Consider the following 22,429-nt stretch of genomic DNA (forward strand, 5'->3'; position numbering starts at 1 on the left):
GCATCGTGTTGGTGCACATACGCTGTCCCACTTTTCGTGATGGTAAAATTGTTCATCTGGACATATTTGAAAATATTACAATATTCTTAATTAATAATAATGTTACCATTTACTGTTTGCTTCCTAGATACCCGGCATTTTGCTGGTTGTTTTCTATATGATTTCTATCATATCTCTGTATATTAACTATACTCACAGATTTGCAAAAATATCCTAGAACGGGTTGGTTGGAAGCCCCTGTGTGTTACTGCTTCGGGCTTCAGTTTACTTCTCATAACGCGGGGTAATGAGTTTCTTGCTCTTGATTTACACGGTTATTTTGAGGATTATTTTAAATAATGGATGTGAAAACTCTTTGAAAAGTAGACCAGGTCATATTATACTAAGTAACATTGGTTTAAAAAAAAAAAAAAAAGAAAAAGAGAAAGGCCCCAATAAACTCATCACACATTCCCCAAAGGCACTTTGTCCGGCCCTGGAGAAGACCAAGCAAGGTGAGGCAGAGCCGCGCGGAGGGAGGCAGGCGCGAGCCGTCACACAGCGCCACCCGTCGGTGCCGCCCGGACGCCCCGCGACTCGGCGTCCTGCCGCCCCACCCCCCGGCGCCTGGGACGCCGAGCCCGGGCGCCCCGAGGACCCGCGGAGCCCGCCTCGAGCCGCGGCCGTGCACACGGGAGGCGAACTCGGGGCCGCCCTGACCACTACCGGGGCCCCGGGGCCGCCCCGATCGGCACCGGCCGGCGCGCTCCTGCTCCCCTGGCCCGCGCTCCGGGAACCAACGGCTTCGCGGCTTCGGCGCGCCCCTCGCCTTCTCCGACGTCGTTCGGCGGGGGGTTGCAGGGAGCCGCGGCGCTAAGGCCTCGAGCGGAGGAGAAGAAAGTCTAGAAGACAGTAAGGATGGCACGAACAGCCGAATCGTTAAGGAAGATGCGGCCGACGGTATGGTTTTGCTTTCCTGCAGCCACTGTATGGGACTTGCCAGCGGAGGCCAGCGGGGGTCTCCGCCTCGGCCCGGGCGGGGGCGGGGACTGGGGCGGGGCCGAGATCTTCGCGGCCACTCAGTGTCTCCCGCCCGCCCAAGGTGCCCGGGATGACGGGTGGGGGTGAACCCGCTGGGCCACGTGCGCGGAAACAGGAAGTGGCGGGGATGCCCCACGGGCCGGAGGACAGGTGAAGTGATGGGGGCCAGGCTCCCCTGGGAGGCTTTACTTTCCGATCTGCCTCGCTGGGTGCCTGGCCGCCTACTGCAAGCAGGATTCTCCGAGGATTCTAACGACCGCGCTGTAATATTTAGGCTTCTAGGTTCATTGCTATTTCTTGTTACTGCAAACTGGAACCCCCTTGCCTTTTTAGGATTGGGAGTTAGCTGATTGAAAAACACGGGGTTCTGGGAATTAGTCACTTGTTGGCTGGAGAGTGATGATTACTTAAGGCCCGGGTATTAAATCGTAGGCGCCTCTCATTTTCTGATTTACTGATATAGATTGACCCCCCCCCCCCAATCCTTCTTATTTAAGGTGGAACATTTAACATTCGAATAGCGGTGGATGACACTGTGGGAGTATATTGAAGATAGTGGACAAGTAAGAGGCCAAACTATAGGTCGGGGCATATTAAACATTTTTTAATGCTGTTTTTGGGTGGAGGGAATTTAGGTATTTAATGGTGGCTTTGAAGTTAAAACTCAGTCACTGGATAAAATATTTTGTTCCTAGTTAGGAATTGCAGCTGCTATTTTTATGTGTTAGGCAATATAGAACAATGTGGCATGCGTGTATTATATATTAATATTTTATGCTATAATTTAAAAGAGCTGTTCTTGAACAAAAACATGTCAGTTATTTTTCTTTAACTGGTTGTTTGTTTTTTTACTTTAAACACGGATCAGTTTCCTTCTCTGTGTTCCCCAGGGCAGCAGCCATAAAAGGTTTTCCTTTGGAAGACTTCCCTGTAGGGGCTTGTGAGAAAATGTGTTCTGTGTCCCTGTCTGCCCGTCTTTAAATTCCTGCCTGGCCCTCTGACCAAGGGGAACAGAACATCTCCATTTGTTCCTCCTGCTTCTATGGCTGGAGACTGTGAAGCATTTAAAGACCAAAGGAGTGATAATATATGTTTGTAACTCTAAAAGGTTTGGGACAGTAGGAATAAATGTAGGCTGTTCGCTCCACAGATGTTTATTAATCACTTACTTGCAGGCAGGATCCTGGGTGCAAGCAGAGGGGGGATGTGAGGATGGACCAGGTAGGGTCCCTAACTTAGGGAGCTTACAGACTAGTGCAGTAAGAAATATGTTTTATATCATGACCAGGACACACAATGTTGGGAGGCCTGGATAGTTTTCCTGCTGGTATATCATTTGATGAGCTCAATAAAATTGACAGATTCACCTCGGGGCTGGTGTGTGTGTGTGTGTGTGTGTGTGTGTGTGTGTGTGTGTGAAAACAGTAACATTTTAGTAATTTTGCTTTTTAAACCCAAACTTGTTAATGCAAAGGGAAGTGTCTAATATGGACAGAATTCTTAATCACTTAACCACAAGAACGCAACACACAGAGAATATTGTCTTTATTGAAACCACTCATGGCCTAGTTTTACATCTAGTGATAAAAAGATGGATAAACACATTTTTTACCCCATGTATTCATCGAGTAGGCAGGAAGAGCTCTCCATATTCCGGCCTGGGTAGAGCGCTCCACAGTGCTCCGATGAAGGACCGGACCCTCCTTTCATTCTTGGAAAGAACCTAGTTTCTCTCCTTTGGCCTATAAGAGCCTAGACGTGGAAGATAGAGCAGCACTTTAGTTATTCGGGCTGTGTGGCTATGGGGACTTTAAGTCCTTGACCTGCTTATTATGGTTGAGATAAAAGTTCAGGTTTACATTTAGTGAGGAGAGAGTCTAGGGACTTGGGATGTCAAATATTAGAAAGTCCGACAGTAAATGAGTGGAAAACAATGGCCACAGCTTCTGGATTCTCTCTGATTTCTGGCCTTTCTTCTCCACTGGGCTTCATTCTCCCTCCTCCCATGGCTATTTGAATCAAGTCCCATTGCTTCTGAACTCACCAGACTGGAAGGCTTGCACTCTAATCTAATCCTGTCATACTTGCCTCCCGGAAAGAGCTTTGCTTAAGAAATTGGTGAGCATCGTTTCTAGCAATCCCATGACATCAGAGGAGGCGGGTACTGTGACCCCCATTATGAGGCTCAGAAAGGGTAAGTGGCTTGCCCAAGATCACAGAGTAAAGCTGTAGGTTGGGCTTTTTCCGGTTCAGCATAGCTCTTATCTGCTGGTGGGTATTGTAACCTAGGATAAAATACTGAAGAGGGGGAAGTGGCTGGTTCTCTAGAGAGCTCTGAGGTTTTTTCTCTTTCCTGCTAAGAGAGGTAGGCTCTGTTGTGCCGTGACTGTCCCTGTGCTGGAAATGTCCGTTGCTCCCAATTCCTAGCAGTCAGCGTGCTCTTTCCACAGGTCAGCTGCATCAGAAAATGAGGGAGCAGTGCTGTCCCTGAGGTCAGCCTGAGCACAAGGAGAAGGTCCCTTGATACCCATCTGGAAGCCACCCTAAGGTAGGAGCGGTGTCTCATTACCTAGTGTGTGCCTGGCACGCCGGCCTGGCTGTGCCACTTCTGGGGAGAGAATGGATTCCCTGCTTTCCCTTTCCCTCCCTCCCTCCCTTCCCTCTTTCCCTCCTCCTCCTCCCTCCCTCCTTCCATCCTACCTTCCTTCTTCCTTCCCTTTCTTTATTCTTAGTCCTCTGGCTGAAGGGCTTTGTGTAGGGTATTTTTTTTTTTAGTATCTTTATGGAAAAAAGAACACAGATGCTGGAGGGAGGGGCAGGGACTTCCCCAACCTTTTGTTTGTTTGCCCTCCTTATCTAAGCTGTCAGCCGGGTGACAGAGGCCAGGCCCAGCCTCAGTGGGATCAAAGGTACAGGGAAGCTGGGTTGGGGGAGAGCTGGGCGGACCGACCGAGTGCAAAGCCCTGGCTTGTCTCTGTGGGTCTGGCCCTGCTCCTAAGGGTCCAGGGAAGCTGGGGGACTGCAGTTTTGCGTCCCCTCAACCCCTGACCCCCATTGTGTGCTACACTTGGACGGCAGCCTGGGCCTGCCTGGTTCCAGACTGCTCCTCTCCCCTGGTTGTGTTCCGAGCTCTGGATCTTAGTTACCACTATTGACACCGGCTTCTTAGATTAAAGGAAGTGGGTGTAGAGGAGCAATTACGAAGTCAACTTTCCGGTTTTCAGCTCAGGGAGCTCAGAGCCTCTAAAGAGCAAAGGTGTGCGTGTTAAGAGAATTGTAGGGCGGGCCTCAGAAGGCTGGGCTCCTTCCTCTCCCTTCACCCTCCAAAGCCTGAGGAAACATGAGGGTTTGGGGGAAGTTTCAGCTGCTGTGGTTAGGATTTCAGAACACTCTTGGGCCTTTTGAAAGAAAGATAGTAAAACCAAATGGTTGCTTCTGATACATTTGACTGAATCAAACCAAAGGAAATGAGATGGTATCAAGAAATATATTCATGATTCCTTTTGAGGGTCTCTCTCTTTTAAGAGAGGATCCCTGTCCTTGGTCTCCCCAGTGACTGGTTACTAGGGGCATTTATACCACATTCTGGACTTTGATTGCTGATGGATGGGTGACAGCAAGAGACGCATTACTTTCTCCCCACCGGCGTTCAGTTAAGCGCTAGCCTCACGGAGTGGAATCAAGCACAGGGGGGACCGTGCTCCCGAGTGGCCTGGGGCTATCCTGGTTTGCACCACTGCCCCATTTTTTATTATCTTTAATGCCACTTTCCCTCTCAAAGATGTCCCCAGTGGGAAGATAAAGTATCCAGTGATTCCAGTTATGGGGCATGTGTTGTCCGTCCTTCCAGAAACCGAGGTGGCGAGGAGGTTCTAAGGACGAGGATAGGGTGTGGCACGTGGTCACTGGTGGTCGGACCCGCTTCATGAAGGTAGTGTGGATGTTTGGAGTAGAACTGCAGGAAGAGCATGGGATCCCAGATTACATGCACGGCTGCCTTTGACCTCTCAGTCTGAAAGGACACAGTTACAATCTGGCATTCCAGTCCTGTTCCCGCCTCTATCAACTGTTTACTGTAAACACCGCCATTGGAGAACAGGCAGAGGAGGGGTGATCACTTGGGCCCCAGCTATTCCTGCCCTACAATCCTGATATTTATTCTTTTCCAAAAAGCCACAGACCAGGTGAGGACCCAGTGCTAGGGCCGACAGCTGTCAGTGCTCCATTTGGGGGAGCGGGAAGGACATCCATCATTTATCACTTTCAATTCTGAGGTTATGTTTTAAACTTCTGATAAAGGCTCAAAATACGTGTTTGCCTCCATTTATTTTTCTTTAGGTAAGAGTTAAAAATTTTTCTGTATGTTGATGGTTGGTTGTTACATAGAATGCCACCGTGCTGTAAGCTAGGGACTCTTGTAGGGACTCAGGCTTATGTGCAAATGTGGAAAGTTCTGGAAACTGAATTTTGCGGAGATTATTTTGGACCCTACAGGAGAGAGTGTGTTCTTGACTCCTTGCCTGTCAATCAACTATATGAGGTTTCCTGGATTCATCTTGGAAAAGCATCCCACCCAGAAAGGGATTTTCTATATTTAGGGGCTCAGTGAAGATCTGTGGTCAGTGGTCCTCCACGCCTCCACTGAGAGACTTCTGGAGTTTCCCCCAAATGAGTTCTCTGCAGCTATCAGGTCACTGCCCTTTAAGATCCTTGTCTGGAGCCTAAGGTGAGGAACTTCAATAACATTTTTTTTTTTTTAAAGATTTTATTTATTTATTTGACAGAGATCACAAGTAGGCAGAGAGGCGGAGAGAGGGGGAAGCAGACTCCCTGCTGAGCATAAGGCCTGATGCGGGGCTCCATCCAAGGACCCTGAGATTATGACTTCAGCCAAAGGCAGAGACTTACCCCACTGAGCCACCCAGGTGCCCCCAACATGTCACTTCTTAAAGTCCATTTCAGGTCATCCTCATGCCAGCCTTTCTCTTCAGATGTGTCAAAGTGGCTGCTTTTTTTCTTTTTAAATAGGATACAAACCTCATTTATGATTCAGAAGAATCCATAACCACTTTAAATTTCCCATTGAGAAACCACTACCCACAAATGTCTTCTAACCGAAGGCCATCCCGAATTTTAAGGCTCATATGCAGATGAAAACCCACGTTCGTAGAAACATATAACCAGCTGCCGTGTTGACAGATGAGGGGCTCTGGGAGACCCCGGCCTCTGAGCCCAGAGTGGAATGTATTCCTCACATCCCTAAAGCACATTGTGAATATTCAGTTCTTTTGTGGAAAACGATATGGAAAAGTGAGGAATTCGCACCAGAGGCAACACGATACAGGGGGCTTCTTGGCCTGTTGGTTTGTAAGGTCAGGGACGGGTGGGAGTCAAGTTTTGGGAGTCACGTTACACTTATTAATATTTGTTGACTGTTCCATTATGTGTCCTACTTTAACATCCTTTGGGTAGATTCTTATTTAATGACTTCCCAAGTGGTAGTCAGACTTTATCGTGTTAGTGGGAGGATCATTCTTACAGCGTAATCTGACATATTAGCCTTGTACAAGTAGTGGCCACTTCATTTATTCGTGAATATCGGTGGGATTCTGTAACTCATTAGTTCTTACTAGAAGGAGAGTTTATGGCAGTGTTAAGAAACGTAACGCGATCCTTTCTGTTTTCCCCGCAGGTCCATGGCTAAGCCCTGGACACCAGTTGCACCTTACCCAAGATTCCACACTTCTCTCGCGGTCAGTTCTTGATGGATTTCACTCCTGGATGCTGGCGACTCCTGGGCAGGAGACATGGCTCCGATCAGGCCGGGGTTTAGAAACCAGGATCTGTGTCTGCTCAAGAGAAGGAGTTTCCTGCTGTTGAAACTCACTGCTGTTGTCTTTGCCACGCTTCTATTTTGTGAATTTTTAATCTATTACTTGGTGATCTTTCGGTGTGATTGGCCCAAGGTGAAAACTCCGGCTCTTGACAGTGGACAAAAGACTCTAAAAGCCATGTTTTTGGCTGATACCCACTTGCTTGGGGAAGTACGAGGCCATTGGCTAGACAAATTACGAAGGTAGGGGCTACAATCAGGAGTCTTTCTGAAATTTTACCAAAGGCGATCCCTCTCCTTCTAGGTCAGCCTTGTTGTTAGTTATTTTCCTCTCAAAGAGAGACATATGGGGCCTTTGGCTTTTCATTGAACATAGTGTTTGCAGAGCCTCTGTTATTTATAGGGACCCAGGACTTGGGAGGCACGTCTGGATTAGAGTCTTGCGACTTTGGACAAGTTCCTAGGGCCTCTCCAAGCCTGTCTCTGTCTCCTTGTTTGTAATTGGTTAATACCAGAGACTTTGCAGGCTGTGTGAGGAAAATGCCCCCAGCAAGGTCTGGCACACGGGTGTGGTGGGTCAAGGTTGGCTTCCCTTTTCCCCAGGCAGCGGAGGAAACATACCTGGGTTGGTGGTGGTCCCCTCTCGCAGTCAGTGGGGTGTCTTTTGGAGCCCACTCGGTTTTTGCGCTCTCTGGGCAGCTGGAGCTGAGCAGGTCTGTGGCTATCACTCTGGAGAGAGGATCAGTTCCTGTTTGTCCAACTTAGACCGGCCCAAGCAGAGTCCACCTGCTTTCCCATCAGAACGCTTTTTAAAAAATTTAATTGTGGTAAAATACACATAACGTGAAAGTTACCATGGTCAACAGTTTTAAGTGTATTGGTGGCATCATGTACATTCACAGTGTTGGGCAGCTGTCCCCACCAGCCAGCTCTAAAACGTTTTCTTCTTCCCAAACTGGAACTTGGTCCTTGCTAAATACTGCCTCCCCATTCCCCATTCTCCCGGGCCTGAGCCCACCATGCTGTTCTGTCTCCATAGATCTGACTCCTCTGGGACCTCATATAAGTGGAGTCATACAGTATTTGTCCTCTTTTGTCTTGCTTATTTCATTGAGCAGAATGTCCTCTGGGTCCATCTGTGGTGGGGCTTGTGGCAGAATTTCCTTCCTTTTAAAGGCGGAGGGATAATTATGTTGTGTATTTAGACCATGTTTTGTTTCTCCGTTCCTCTGTGGATGGATATGTCTACCTTTTGGCTGTTACGAGTTATGCCCACCAGAAGGTGACTGATGGGGCTTTCAGCCATCATGGCAGCAGAGCTCTCTTCTTCCCCCCTGGAGGCCCCCCACCCTGACCCCTTTCCCTCATCGTGACTGCATTCGTGCCTCTCTAAACAGGTCTTTATCCTTGCGAGCAGGAATACCCTTGGAGTAGTCTGGATATGGATGAACCTTATGCTGAGTGGGAGGGGGAAGATGTGTAATGTCCCCAGGGGTGAGAGGAGAAGCCAAGACAGAAGAAGAAAGCTAGAGAGGCTGCCAACCTTCTGTACTCAGAGTTTTAAACCAAAGAAGGCATATGAGATAAGGGCCAGGGTGAGACTTCCTTTGCCTCCATTTGGGCCTTACCAGTTGAGCTTTCTTCCCTGCCTGTTGTTGCTGCTGTTTCTAGATCTTTCTTCTCCAGGGTGAATTACATTCATCAAGAAAAACAGCACTGAATTTTGGGGGTATCTTGAGTGAAGGTGTGTACATGCAGCAAGCAGTTTACGTGGGGCCTGGATGGTCCTTGCTGACCTCGAATTGCCTTTCCCTATTTGTGCCCTGGGAATCACAGTCCCTATTGGTAGGGGAGAAACAGTTGGGACGATGCCTTAAAAAGGAGGGAAGAATTGGGATCCTTAGGGGTCAGAGTCGGTCAGGGAGAGGGGAGGGTGGTTTGAGAAAGTGTGGACGTTTGATCTCCTACTAACTGCCCTGTGAGAGTAGTTTTTACCAAATGTTCACCAATGAAGAATAAGAATCAGAGGGAGTGGGTGACGTTCTCAAGGCCATACAGGGGGTTATGGGTGGAGCTGGGGGGGTTAAGCCATTGCCTGTCAGGTTCAAGAGCACAGGCTTTTTTTTTTTTTTTTTTTTTAATTAAGATTTTATTTATCTGAGAGAAAGAGGGAGAGAGAGAGAGAGAGAGTGCGTGCACGAGCTGAGAGGGGGAGGTGGGGCAGAGGGAGAAGGAGACTCCCCACTGAACTAGGGAGCCGGATGTGGGGCTCAATCCCAGAACCCTGGGATCATGACCTGAGCCAAAGGCAGATGCTTAACCGACTGAGCCACCCAGGCTCCCCCCATTAACTTGTCTTACCTATGGGATGATTCCTTGGATATCTGAAGTCTGCAGGGTTTACAGTCTTGGTATTGGCTAGTCTGATTCTCCCATTATCTTCCCCCAATTCTGAAGGCAGGTAGGAAGTTGAGGTCCTTCAAAAAGTGGAAGTTAAGGCAGATGTTATCTTCTCCTGGCTGGGGTGTCAACTCAGTCGACTCTGAGTGTCTTTGGAAGCTGCGTTGAGCTCTCCCTGACCTTTGGGGCTTGTTATGACTGAGGGATGGCTTCTGGGGTGCAGTGTGGCGTCTGATCTGTGGGTGTCACATGGGGGGAGGTCAGCTTTTAAGATACGTGGGTGGGGCAGCCCGACTCTCCCTCAGACCCTTTATTTCCCACACTGAATCACATGTGGACTCTGACCCTTGCAAGCCTGGGAAGGGAATGCAGGGGTGGGGCTGTGGAAGGAGAATGGGACCATTTGGTTGACTTTTTAAATGGCAGGTAAGGCAGATCTATGCCATGAAAGAGACTGATGCCATGCTTTTCTCTGTTGACCTTAGGGAGTGGCAAATGGAGAGAGCCTTCCAGACGGCTCTGTGGTTGTTGCAGCCCGAAGTTGTCTTCATTCTAGGGGACGTCTTTGATGAAGGGAAGTGGAGTTCCCCCCAGGTAGGACCCTGTGATCCAGCCACCCCCATCCTGCTTTGAGGGTCCAGGGCAGGCAGAAAATTCATGAAGCAGTATCTGGGAGGGTTGGAGGTTTTGCTCAGCACCAACATTAAACACGTGTTTATGTTTATAAATTTTTAAAATTTTATTCTTTTTTAAATGTTTTTTATGTTTATGTTTATAAATTTTTAAAATTTTATTTTTTTAAAAGATTTTATTTTATTCTTTTTTTTCTAAGATTTTATTTATTTATTTGACAGACAGAGATCACAAGCAGGCAGAGAGAGAGTGAGAGGGAGAAGCAGGCTTCCCGCTGAACAGAAAGCCCGATGTGGGGCTCGATCCCAGGACCTTGGGATCATGCCCCCAGCCGAAGGCAGAGGCTTTAACCCATTGAGCCACCCAGGTGACCCCCACGTAGTCTATCTTGACGATTGTTAGGATCCGTATCTCCTGCCAGTCTTTTTAGGCTGGCTAATCATAGATAGTTGATGCCGACCTTGTGCAGTCAAAAATCTGTGTATAACTTTGGAGTCTCCCAAAACTTAACTACCAGTAGCCCACTGTGGACTGGAAGCCTTGCTGATAACACAGTCAGTTAGCATGTATGTTACATGTTACGTGTATTCTATTCTGTAATCTTAGGATAAAGTCAGCTAGAGAAAAGAAAATGTTGCTAAGAAAATCGTAAGGAAGAGAAAATACATTTACAGTACTGTACTGTCTTTATAAAAAAAAAAAGTCCATGTATAAGCTGACATACGCAGTTCAAACTTGTTTGACTGTCAACTGCATCTGTTTACGTAGGAAACAGGTAGATTAGTCAGAACTCGCTTTGCTGGAATGCACATTCCCATGAGCCTCTCAGGAAAGGGAAAAAGAGGCAAGGTGTATGTAATTTCGCTTGTCACCAAAATTATAAAATACATATCGAAATGTAATTTAATTTTACACTGGATTATTTAGCCATGAAATTATGAGAATTGTGCTATAAAAGTGACTTCCTACCCGCCTTGTCTTAAATTAAAAAAAAAAAATTAAATTTATTAGAGAGTGAGTTGGGGGAAGAACGGATGGAGAGGGAGCAAGGAACTCAAGCACACCCTGTGCTGAGTGCAGAGCCCAAGGTGGGGCTCAGTCTCACAACCCTGAGATCATGACCTGAGTCGAAATCAAGATTTGGACGCTTAACCGACTGCGCCACCCGGGAGCCCCTCCTCTTAGCAGAAGGAGCCTCAGGGACCTGGTGTGAGGTTCTCGTGCCTTCAGGGACCTCCATCTGGGTGTTGAGGTGACATAAGCCTTTCTATAAGCAAAGAAAAGGGCTGCTCTCACCTTAGCTATCCAGTATTTTACTTACTGTGTTCCTGGAATTAATGGAAAATAGAAAAAAGCTGTTTTGCTGCTTCTGAAAATGTTTGGTCATACATTTATGACCAAATGTATGTTTGGTCAAATGTTTTAGAAGGTATTTTTGTGGGGTGGGATATTTAAAAAAAATTTTTTTAAACTTAAATTCAATGTAATTAACATAGAGCATGTCACTAGTTTCAGCAATAGAGGTCAGTGATTCATCAGTTGCGTGTAACACCCCATGCTCGTTGCATCACGTGCCCTCCTTAATGTCCATCACCCAGTTACCCCATGGCCTCCACCCCCGCCCTGTCCAGCAGCCCTCAGTTTGTTTCCTAACGCTAAAAGTTTTCTTATGGTTTGTTTCCTTCTCTGTTTTCATCTTATTTTATTTTTCCTTCCCTTCCATTATGATTCTCTGTTTTATTTCTTAAATTCCCATATGAGTAAAATCATGTGGTTATTTGTCTTTCTCTGACTGACTTATTTTGCTTAGCGTGATACCCTCTAGTTCATCCATATTGTTGCGAATGGCAAGATTTCATTCTTTCTGGTGACCGAGAACTATTCCATTGTGTTTATATGTGTGTGTACCACATCTTTATCTATTCCCTTGTCGTTGGACATCTGGGCTTTTTCCATAGTTTGGCTACTGCGGACATTGCTGCTATAAACATTGGGGAGCAGGTGCCCTTCAAATCACTGTGTCTGTATCTTCTGGGTAAATACCTAGCAGTGCAGTTGGTGGGAAGTAGGATAGCTCTGTTTTTAACTGAACCTCCATACTGTTTCCCAGAGTGGCTGCACCAGTTTGCACTGGGGTGGGAGATTTTTTATTTTATTTATTTATTTTACTTATTTATTTATTTATTTTATTTTTTATTTGTTTGACAGAGAGAGATCACAAGTAGGCAGAGAGGCAGGCAGAGAGAGAGAGAGAGAGGAGGAGGCAGGCTCCCTGCCGAGCAGAGAGCCCGATGCGGGACTCGATCCCAGGACCCTGGGATCATGACCCGAGCCGAAGGCAGAGGCTTAAACCACTGAGCCACCCAGGTGCCCCAAGGGATGGGAGATTTTTTAAAAAGCCATTGTCATTTCCCAGGATAATCCAAAAGCTTTACAAAGAAAGTCTTAGTCCAGATCTGATTAGAAACCCACTGTTTGGAGTGCCTGGGTGACTTAGTTAAGTGTCTTTTTCTAGCTCAGGTCATGATCCCAGGGTCCTGGGATCAAGTGCCGCACCAGGCTCTCTGCTTAGCTGGGAGCCTTCTTCTTCCTCAGAGTGCCGCTCCCCCTGCTTATGCTCTCTCTGTGTCAGATAAATAAATAAAATCTTTAAAAGAAAAAGGCAACCCAGTGTTTATAGGATCTCATAATTAAATATGAGTTAATGGAAATAGTATATGTAACAAGCAAGTAGTTATAAAATGAGGTTGGATGTATATGTTGCTTTTACAAATTGAGGGTAGCATTTTGTGTTTTTATGTTTTTCTTTTTTTTTTTTTAGGTTTTTATTTATTTATTTGAGAGAGAGAGAGAAATCACAAGCCGGGGTGGAGGGGCAGAGGGAAAAGGAGTAGACCCTGCACTGAGCAGGAAGCCTGACACGGGCCTCAATCCCAGGAGCCTGAGATACTGACCTGGGCCAAGGCAGATCTTAACTGACTGAGCCACCCAGCGCCCCTGTTTTTGTTTTTCTAATTTTATGTTATTCTGCTTTTATCTTATCTTAACTTTAAAATATTATCTGTTAAAGTGAAGTCTTTGTAAATGTATTGAAGGACTCTCTCTCTAGCATGTTTCTCTGGTTTGGGCCTTGCTTAAAACTCTTAGGATAAAGTTGATTACTCTCCAACTCCATATTGTCTTTCCCGTGTCTGTCCAATTGATGTTTTTTGACTTAATAAGAGCCAGAATGATACAAACATAATTCTCAAGCTGTAATAGTTAAAGTAAATGTCCAAATAATATTGAAATACTGGTTGGATTTTGTCTTTCTTTCCTCTACATCCTATCTGTTCTCATTCCCACAGTGGTAGCCACAGGGAAATGATAAAATTAGGGATGTGCTCATCTTTGTTTTGGTTGAGACACATGAATTTACTGGACATTTCCTACAAGCTACAAAGGTAAAAAAAAAAGACATTGTAAGTTCTACATTAACTCTCTGGGCATTTGATTTGGAGGGGGAATTAATGTCTCATCATCAGAATAGGGAGCATTTTTTTTTTTTTAGCCACAAGGAAGAGAGGTTCTCTGAGTCTCAGCAGTGACCCGTTTTCCCCATAGGCTTGGGCAGATGATGTGCAGCGATTTCAGAAAATATTCAGACACCCACGTCACGTGCAGCTGAAGGTGGTTGTTGGCAACCATGACATTGGCTTCCACTATCAGTAAGTCATTCAGTGAAGCTTTGCCCCCTGAGAGCTTCATTAACTAGAACTTTAAACCTGCCACCATTCAGGTGAGAGCCTTATTTGTGCTGGGGGAGGGGATGGACATTTGTTGTTCTTGAAAGATGGAAGCCCTAGGAGCATGAACTCCACAGGGTGAAGATTTTTGTCTTGGCACAGTGTACACCCTTAACTAATCTCTGTTGAATAAATGATTTGTCCATGCCCTTGGGTGATGAACAATTAATGACCAATTATTTTCTTTGGGACTCAGAAAACAAGACCATTCGACTTTTGTAAATAGTATTTTACATGGTGCTTACGATGTGTCACCCAGTTTTAAGTATTGTATTATTTTTTCCTCCAAATTTTTATTTAAATTCTAGTTAGTTAACCTATGGTGTAATACTGGTTTCAGGAGTAGAATTTAGTGATTCATCACTTATGTATATCGCCAATACTTATCATCACAAGTGTCTTCCTTAATCCCCACCCCCCATCTAGCCCATCCCCCACCCACCTCCCTCCAGCAACCCTCAGTTTGTTCTCTATTGAAGAGTCTCTTAGGGTTTGCTTCCCTCTCTCTCTCTCTTTTCCCCTTTCCCCTATGTTCATCTGTTTTGTTTCCTAAATTCTACATATGAGTAAAATCATATGATATTTGTCTTTCTCTGTCTTATTTTGCTAGCTTCATCTGCGTCATCGCAGATGGCAAGAGTTCATATTTTTTGATGGCTGAGTAATATTCTGTGGCTATAGACTACCTCTTATCTATTCGTTAGTCGATGGACTCTTTCCATAGTCTAGCTGTTGTAGATAATCTCGCTATAAACATCGGGGCTAAGTGCTTTACTTCCATATATCAACTCTTTTAATCTTTCTAATGGTCCTGGTATTTTAACCACTGCGTCAGTGAGGAAACTGAGGCTCTGGGGACTAAGTCACTTGCCCCAGTGCTTGTGGTCACTCAGTGGTGGAGGGTTTGCCCCTGACAGCCTGGGCCAGCCGGAGCCCTCACCTTACAAGGCTAGTCCAACACTCAGATCCTGAGTTATCTCCTGTGTTTATGCTAACTCTTAAGAGGTTCTAAAATGGCTTGCTCTGAAAAATGTTTCTTTTTACAATTAAATCTAGGATGAGCACATACAAAATAAAACGATTTGAGAAAGTTTTCAACCCCGAAAGGCTGTTTTCTTGGAAGGGAACAAAGTGAGTATTATTTGTGGGTTCTTAGGAAGCCCCTTCCTTCCTTTGGACTTCATTTTCTAAGGGAGCCATTGTCCTGGGTTGGAGTTGGGCTCCATGTGGCCTGCTGTACCATTTTGGATGAAGGCACTGCAGGCCTCCTCCCTCCCTGATGGTCACCATCAGGGTCACCAACCTGGTGTTCCTTAACAAGCTGCAAGTGGACCGGCCAGTTGATGACTTTGCCTGGCCACTGAGGGCATTCCCTTCCTGCCTGCAGTGTCTCTGAGTGCTAGAACATTCATCAGTCCACTCGGTAAAGGATCTTATTTTTATTTGTTCAAAATGTACTTCTTTTCCTTTATAAAGGATGCCCTCGTGGGTATGCTGTCCCAGGATTTGGGGGCGGGTATGTTCACTGTCCTTTAGCTGTGTGCCACCCTGACTCCCGTCCATCAGCCTTGATTTGTAGACCAAAGCCTCCCCACCCTTTCCTCTGACCATGAGTACCAGCTCCCCCTCTGTGTGACCATTCTCATGCCGTCCCCGGACCGTCAGGTCTGGGTATGCGTTTCCAGGGCGGTGGATAAGACTGTACATGTTGTTCTGGTTGCAGACCTACTGGAGGGAGAAGAGATGGGAGAGGAAGGCTCTTCCTCTTTCGATCATGGCCCCCGTGGGTGTCCAGCGCTCATGGCTTTGGCATGGCAGCTCACTGGGTCCGTCACAAGAGATGACCTGTGACACTCCCAGAAACCAGGTCAAGGGTTCTCCACCAATGCTCATTCCTTTGCTCCCTTTGCCCATAGTCTGAGTCTCTAGCAGCTTTCTTTCATGAGTTCTATGAAGACCTGACACAGTTTTAGTTCTTTTTCCTTAGGCGTAGAGTTTAAGAAACTTGAAACACACTGATCGTATTTCAGATCATTTAGTTAGCTCCCCATCGCTAAGATTCTTTAAGTTTCAAGCAGTGTTTACTGACAAGTGCCTTCCTCAGGCCCAGCTGATATGTGTGTCGGAAACAAAAGCCTATTTAACGGTAGTCTGTACAGATCTAGGAAAAGTGGTTTGTAGAGGGCAACCGTCCCTGACTTTAACAGCATCCTGGTTTGGGATCATCTGTACCCATTAGCTCTGACCAACGCACCCCCTCCCCGTCCCCGCCTTGCCCTGTCTGCTGCGTGTACAGATGTTAGTGAAGGTTACCCGTGCTTCACTGTTCAGGGATTTCTCACACACTCAAGGTTCACACTCCTTTGACTGTGTCTTAGGCTCCCCTCCCAGTATAACGCTCTGGTGCCTTCTTAGTATCAACTCGAACCTAAAACTGGTTAGTTGAGGCTTCAGGCCACTCTGGGACGGGTTTCTTCACACTGGCCGCTCAGCTTTTGTGTCATGGGAGCAGAACTGCCAGAGTCCGGACACGGGAAGCCCAGGGGCCCTGACCGTCCTCTTGCTCCCTCTGCCTCAGTTTCGTGATGGTGAACAGCGTTGCCCTGGAAGGGGACGGCTGCCACATCTGCTCCAAAGCGGAAGCTGAACTCCTGGAAATTTCTCACCAACTGAATTGCTCCCGTGAGGTAGGAGCACCCGAAGGCACAGGGGCTTCTGTTCTGGCATCTTCTATGGGGGCGGCCGCTGCACCTGGTTATTTCCTGCATCACTCAGCTCCCTCTTCCTTTCCTACCGCTCAGGGCTCGGGGACGCTGGCTCTGCCAGGTTAACCGATTTCTCACTAGCAGGAACGTGGCTCCGGCTCCGGCCCCTGCCGAGATGCCCCGCTGCTGCCGGCGTCCGCCCCGGTGCTCCTGCAGGTGAGCGGGGACCGCGCAGCTCCATCTCCCTGGATCTGGCCCAACGGCCTGGGCCCCCTGCTCACATCTGACCCTCTCTAAAATCCCGGCAGCACTTCCCGCTTTACCGGAGGAGCGATGCTAATTGTTCTGGGGAGGACGCTGCGCCTCTGGAAGAGCGGGGCATCCCCTTTAAGGAGCGGTACGATGTGCTTTCCCGGGAGGCCTCTCAGCAGGTTTGCAGGGGAGCGGGATGCCCACCCACCCACAGGACTGGACATGGACAGCCATTGGCACACTTGGAGGCGGGGTGGGGGAGTGGGGGTCCAGGGGGTGGGGGTGGGGGGCTGAGGGGATGGGGGCTCAAGTTTTCATGTCCTCCTTTGGTTCTTCCCCTGCCCCCAGTAATTCTGTTTCCTAATATCAAGTGAGTAATATCCTCAGCTATTCTTTAGTCCGAGATTTTGTTCATCAACTTAAATGTGTTTGAAAATGTGAACGGAACTTAAGAGTTAATTTTGGGGGACTTCATTCAGATGAGCTTACTTATATGTTTATAACTATATTTATATTATAGAAACATATTTGTATAGTGGATGATATACTGTATCATGCAATAGCAATATAAAATAAATTTATAAAAATATTTGTAAAAATATAAAATCTGAGAGAAGGAGGACAGATTCTCCCTAAAAGCCTGAGCTTACTTTTTGATAGGGTCTCAGCCAACCAAAGGATGTTAAGGAAAAGATAAAGCCCCCGACCAAGTAGGGATTTTATATTTAGCTTCGTGAGATAAGTGGGTGGCCCGTCGCTGGGCCCTGAGGGGACTCTGTGCAGGCACTGACCATCTGTTGCTGTGTTCCCCCGCCCCACCGGGTGTGGTAGCTACTTTGGTGGCTGCGGCCACGTCTCATCCTGAGTGGCCACACGCACAGTGCCTGCGAGGTGCTCCACGGGGCGGGAATCCCCGAGATCAGCGTGCCATCTTTCAGTTGGAGGAACAGAAACAACCCCAGCTTCATCATGGTAGTGTGAACGTTTATTTTCATCTGAACGCTCGCATAGAAGTATTGAAATCAACACAGTAATCAACTATTTAATTGCTGCAATCTGTAAAAACATACAAACGCTGTGAATACAAACTTGCCCTCCTCCCCTTGTGCACTTGGTTTGATCCACGGACCCCTTTCCCCGTGCCTCGTGCCTCTCTGGGGACATGTGAGCTCTGCATGACCCTGGAGGGGGTGGGGTGGGGGCAGGGCATCCTTCAGAATGCGTCAACCCCACGGACCTGGTATGGTCCTCAGATAGGAGGCTCTGCGTGTCTAATTTTCAAAGGAAACCGGAGCCTGTCTTCATTGGCCAGACGCCATCATCTTGTCTTATGTCAGGAGAATGCTACAGCTCTGGCGAGTGCACTTGACATGTCATTTCAGTTAGTGGCTACTTTTACTTCATGAAAAGATGGGGGAAACCCTCATGTTTTCAAGTTCAAAGTGAATGAGACCATTCCTCAGTGTCAGTCCACATCGCAAAAACGCTTACAAGAAAAGCCCACTGAGGTGCCCCCGGCCCATGCATTTCTGGGTAACAGGTTGCTTAATTTAGCAGAAGTGGCATGAGAAATGGCCTTATCGTCCTTGTTTCTCAGTGCCTACTGATGGAAAATCTCCATGCGTCTTGCATCTCTGTCATGTTGCCCAGTGCATTATAGGGGGGGAACGGCTGTGCCAGGGGCTAGTTTCAGTGGAGGGTTCAGCTTCACTCAGCACGCTGGGAGCCTTGCCTTCATGTCTCCACCAGTGCTTCTGGTTGGTGGGTGGTGGCTTGTGGAGGCCCAAGGCTGTGCGCCTTCCTCTCAGGAGGAGAGCCACTTCCTGGCCTCACCTGACTCAACCAAGATGGCTGCCTTGCCTCAGCTGTGTCTAAGTCTGTTGCGTGGCACTGTGGGCGAGCTCTCGCTGCAGCATTAACCTCCTCATTTCCTTTCCAGGGCAGTATGACGCCCACAGAGTACGCCCTTGCCAAGTGCTACCTGCCTCATGAGGCCACCGTTCTGGCCACATACTGTGTGGCAGCTGGGCTCCTGGCGGTCCTCCTGTTAGTCCACTCTGGACTTCTACCCTCACCTTTTCTTTATGGCTGGAACCTGCTCAGAAAATTTAAGACAACGTAAAGAGCAGGAGACTTGTGTATTTCGTCATAAGTAACAAAGCCAAAGAAACTGGACCTTGGGCAGGGCTCACGGGAGATGAGGTCAAAGGAGGCAGTCTTTATACACATCACGGAAACTGTAAATCACTGATGCGAATTCCTGCAGAATTAATAGTTGATGGTACTGTTCTCATGCTATAAAAATGGAACGTGTACTCTACAACAAGTCTTGTCTCATTTTATCAAATATATGTATAATCAAAGATCGTGTCTGTACAATATGTAAAAGCTATTAAAGTCATCACTTGCATGCACTAAGCTGTCCTACCTTCCCCAGGATGGAGCCGGCGGCCCGGGAACACACTCGGGGTTGTGTGTGCACAAACACTGGGTTTGCTTCTGTCCCCTTACAAAGTGGTCCACAAACTCCTATTATATATGATAAAGCTGTACACTTAAAATAATAAAAGTACAGATGTCACAAGCAGGAATATGTTGTTTTCGCAGACTTTTGTACTTTTGTGCTAATCATGGAATCAGATTTTTAGAGAAGGTGATTTTCTCTCCAGCAGATCAGGCTGTTAAAATCTGAATGTAATGCCCGTCCACGATCCAAAGGGACTTGAAAAAAAGGACTGGGAAGTGGCTTTTGGTATTTAAAAATAAATATGTTTTGATAATTTTCCGCCAGATAAAATGTGTTCTTTCTGTGTGTCTTCTGTGAGCCTGGCTCTGTCTCTGATTAGGAAGCTTAGTCCCAGGGGGACTGCTGAGGGATAATGTACATAAGAGCGCACGACTTTGCTTTTTGGGCACACGTCGGGGGTGCGTGGCTCTGGAGTTCTTCCATGTTCTACGTTGAAAGCGCAACGGAAAGAAAATAATTGCCACTTTATGTGTCTCATTTCAGATCAGGGTTTTACGCAACAAGGATGAAAGGTGCAGAATTGAGTGATGCTGACGTAAATTATGTGTTTATTACCCTGATCGATCATCTGGAAAGTTGTCATCCTCTCTTTCCTGGAAAAGTCGAATTTAAATCTGGATGCGTTTATAAAGGATTATAAAGTGCTGCCTTCCAGAGCAAACTTTAAGATTTTAAAGACTGAAAGGAAATGAGGTGACGTCAGCGAGGCTGTCACTTCTGGATTTGTATTGTTGAAATAAAACTTTGGACATCTCTGCAGGTTATCTTGGACCTAAGAAAACTGCCCTGCGAGCGTGGCTGTGGACAGAACATGTAAAGCATCACGGCTATAGTAATTCTTGCTTTCTAGATCTTGTACCGTACTGTAACTTACGAGGCTGCATTTGCAAATCTTTCCCGTGTGAGAAACAGCCATAGGTTTTTGACTCTGCGTTTCAAATAAAGGTTTCGTAATATTTCTTCTTCAAGGGGCAAATGGAGATGCCATCCTTTGATTCTCAGACTGGACACGGACACTGACGCCCTCTGTCTCCTTCTTGCTCTTTGCTTACAACAGAAACTGTGGTCAAGTGAGTGGTTCAAAACCTTCGACTAAGGAAATGCTTGGCCTATTTCTACTCAGAGGGCTTATAAAAGTCTTTAAGTTGCAAAAATTCAAAAGGCATTGTTCGGAGGAAAAAAAAAATCCTTGGTTTCTGTAAGAAGCTTGTGATGTGGGTACAAAACTGTAAGATGGGACTAATTCATGTGTATAATTTATATATGTGTATGTGTATATATATTTAATCAAGGATTTTTTAAAAGTACTAATCTGATAAAATATTCTAAATCCTACAGATAACCATTCTCTTTTTTAGAGCAAGCAGCAGGTAATGTTGACATTTAGCTGTTCACGATAAAAACACGGTTTCTTTACAGATAGAGCCATAATCAAGGCACAAGGACCTACAAGGACTTTTGAAGGAGTTATATAAAATAATATTACAGTTGGTGGTCTGTACAGTTATAATAAACCAGCCAGAAAACAACAACAACAAGAAGATATGGAAGGAGACTCTTGTCTAAGCATCATCAAAGTCTGGAAAATCATTTTGAGACAGGACAGCGGTGCATGTGGTAGGTTTTCTGCCTAAATGTAAAAGGCTCCAAGTAGGTCCAGTGTAATGCCTGAGGTCGGCAGCGACTCAAAGAGGACTGAAAAGAGGGTTTCCCTCCACTCTGTGACTTGAGGTCTGGCCTCGCTCTTGGGCCGACTCAGCTCCGAAAGGGAGGCCACTTACCCGCCTGACCGCATCATTCCCCTGCTTTTACAAATCGTGCTTGATAATTCGGAAAAAAAAAGGGCCATTGCTCCCCCATTTATCAACCTCCCGCTGAACCAATAAAGCACTGAGTGGATGAATAAGAGGGGCCCTGGCCCGGAAAGACTTCACGGCCGCACCCCGCTGCGTGACAGCGGTGGTCTGCAGTGACACAGATGGGTGCGGGTGGGGACGCTGGGGAAGGTTGTGCTCAGTGAAGAGGAAAGCTACAAACCAAACCCGAGGGGAACAGAGGTAGCCAGAGGCTTGGTGGTCACACAGGAGCCAACACAGAACAGGACAGGCGGCAGCTGGATGGGACTGGGAACTGCCTACTTTCGACCCCGGCTTGGGGGTGACAGTGCTGGAGTAAATGCTCCACCTGGCAGGGTGGCCAGGGGAGACGAGGCGGGCGGAGAGAAGGTGCGAGAAGGCGCGCTGCCTCCCCCCTCCCCGCCAGGGCTGCCTCACAAGAGTTCGTACTGTTTGAGGTGCATTCTCTGGATAATGTCACGGCAGTCGTTGAACACCCTGCGAATGTTCTCGGTGTCCACGGCGCAGGTGAAGTGTGGGTAGCAGTAATGTTTGCCATCCCCCGTGGCCGTGCTGATCCTCTGTGAAAAAAGAAAAGCTGTCTGTGCGGTGGGGCCCTGGCTACCGCGCCCATGGGAACACTGGCGCCACCACCCCATTAGTTCTTGGAGAAGGATTTAGGAAACTCTTTGACCAAAGGCAAGAGGATCTGGGGTTGTGGTGTGTTTGACACAGGAACACTTAGCCGTAGGCACCGCTGGAAACTCAAAGAACCTCACACTTACCTCTGTCCACAGAAGCTTAGGGTTCGGTTGAGATAGGAGACACCTTTAAAAGATGGCCACTGAGAGAAATCAGGGTAGAATTTTCCAGAAACGAAGGTCAGTCCTAAACTAGCACTATTAAACAGAACTTTCTGCATAATGGAAATATTCTCTATTCGCCTTGTCAGTACGGGAGCCACTATTACTAGCTGATACAACAGAGATGGATTTTTTCATTAAATTTGATTAAGTTTAAATATCCACAGATGACTAGTGGTTCCAGGTGGATCGCACATTGGTCACGCTGCCTCCTCCTCCACCTAGAACTTGAGTGTTTCCTGGGGGTGTTCCCTGATGAGCAGTGGGAGGTTCTGTGGGAGGTTCATCGCTTTTCTCCCAGAGGAGAAAAAGCATGACTGGTCATGATTCACAAGGACATTGTGGGGTGACATGCCCAGTGCACTGAGAAACTAAGTGGGCGCATGTGGAGAGAGCCTGTCATGGGCTGAACTGTGTCCTCCCCACACCAATTCATATGCTGACGTCCTAACCCCCAGCATCTCTGAGTGTGACTATTTGAAGACAGGAACTCTTTTTAAAGAAGTAATTTAAGTTAAACAGTGGTCATGTGGGCGGGCCCTAATCCCATAAAACGGGTATACTCATAGGAAGAGA

The 22,429-nt window shown here is 47.0% G+C and overlaps 2 protein-coding genes across 16 annotated transcripts in view; one reads left to right on the top strand and one right to left on the bottom strand.

The window, feature by feature from the left end:
• Nucleotides 1-550: 550 nt before the first annotated feature.
• MPPE1 (metallophosphoesterase 1) lies at nt 551-20,490 on the top strand. 13 transcript variants are annotated; one of them, XM_046024408.1, is made up of 12 exons: nt 558-939; nt 3,471-3,568; nt 5,619-5,746; nt 6,713-7,096; nt 9,739-9,847; nt 13,490-13,593; nt 14,728-14,802; nt 16,250-16,358; nt 16,518-16,592; nt 16,685-16,807; nt 17,460-17,600; nt 18,568-20,490. In XM_046024408.1, the coding sequence occupies exons 4-12, from the start codon at nt 6,828-6,830 to the stop codon at nt 18,748-18,750; spliced, it is 1,188 nt and encodes a 395-aa protein (XP_045880364.1). In that variant the 5' UTR covers nt 558-939; nt 3,471-3,568; nt 5,619-5,746; nt 6,713-6,827; the 3' UTR covers nt 18,751-20,490. The 13 variants fall into 13 exon arrangements, with proteins under 13 accessions (XP_045880369.1, XP_045880370.1, XP_045880364.1 ...); XM_046024409.1 differs by lacking the exon at nt 558-939 and adding an exon at nt 1,101-1,170; XM_046024404.1 differs by lacking the exons at nt 558-939; nt 5,619-5,746 and adding exons at nt 1,171-1,283; nt 1,518-1,583.
• GNAL (G protein subunit alpha L) overlaps nt 19,930-22,429 on the bottom strand; it is a 138,149-nt gene continuing 135,649 nt past the window's right edge. For all 3 annotated transcript variants that reach the window (XM_046024399.1, XM_046024401.1, XM_046024400.1), the window contains one exon: nt 19,930-21,571. In XM_046024399.1, coding sequence (XP_045880355.1) covers nt 21,425-21,571 — 147 coding nt within the window. In that variant the 3' untranslated portion in view covers nt 19,930-21,424. The remainder of the gene's footprint in view (nt 21,572-22,429) is intronic.

The sequence above is a fragment of the Meles meles genome, chromosome 12 (genome assembly GCF_922984935.1).
Source record: "Meles meles chromosome 12, mMelMel3.1 paternal haplotype, whole genome shotgun sequence".
NCBI classification, from domain to species: domain Eukaryota; kingdom Metazoa; phylum Chordata; class Mammalia; order Carnivora; family Mustelidae; genus Meles; species Meles meles.

Bases quoted from the DNA above. Each gene is read 5' to 3' on its own strand.
- MPPE1 (XM_046024408.1), top strand. From the start codon at position 6,828: ATGGCTCCGATCAGGCCGGGGTTTAGAAACCAGGATCTGTGTCTGCTC. The intron at 13,594-14,727 runs GTAAGTCATTCA...AATTAAATCTAG, and splicing joins GACATTGGCTTCCACTATCA to GATGAGCACATACAAAATAA. The intron at 17,601-18,567 runs GTAGTGTGAACG...TTTCCTTTCCAG, and splicing joins ACAACCCCAGCTTCATCATG to GGCAGTATGACGCCCACAGA.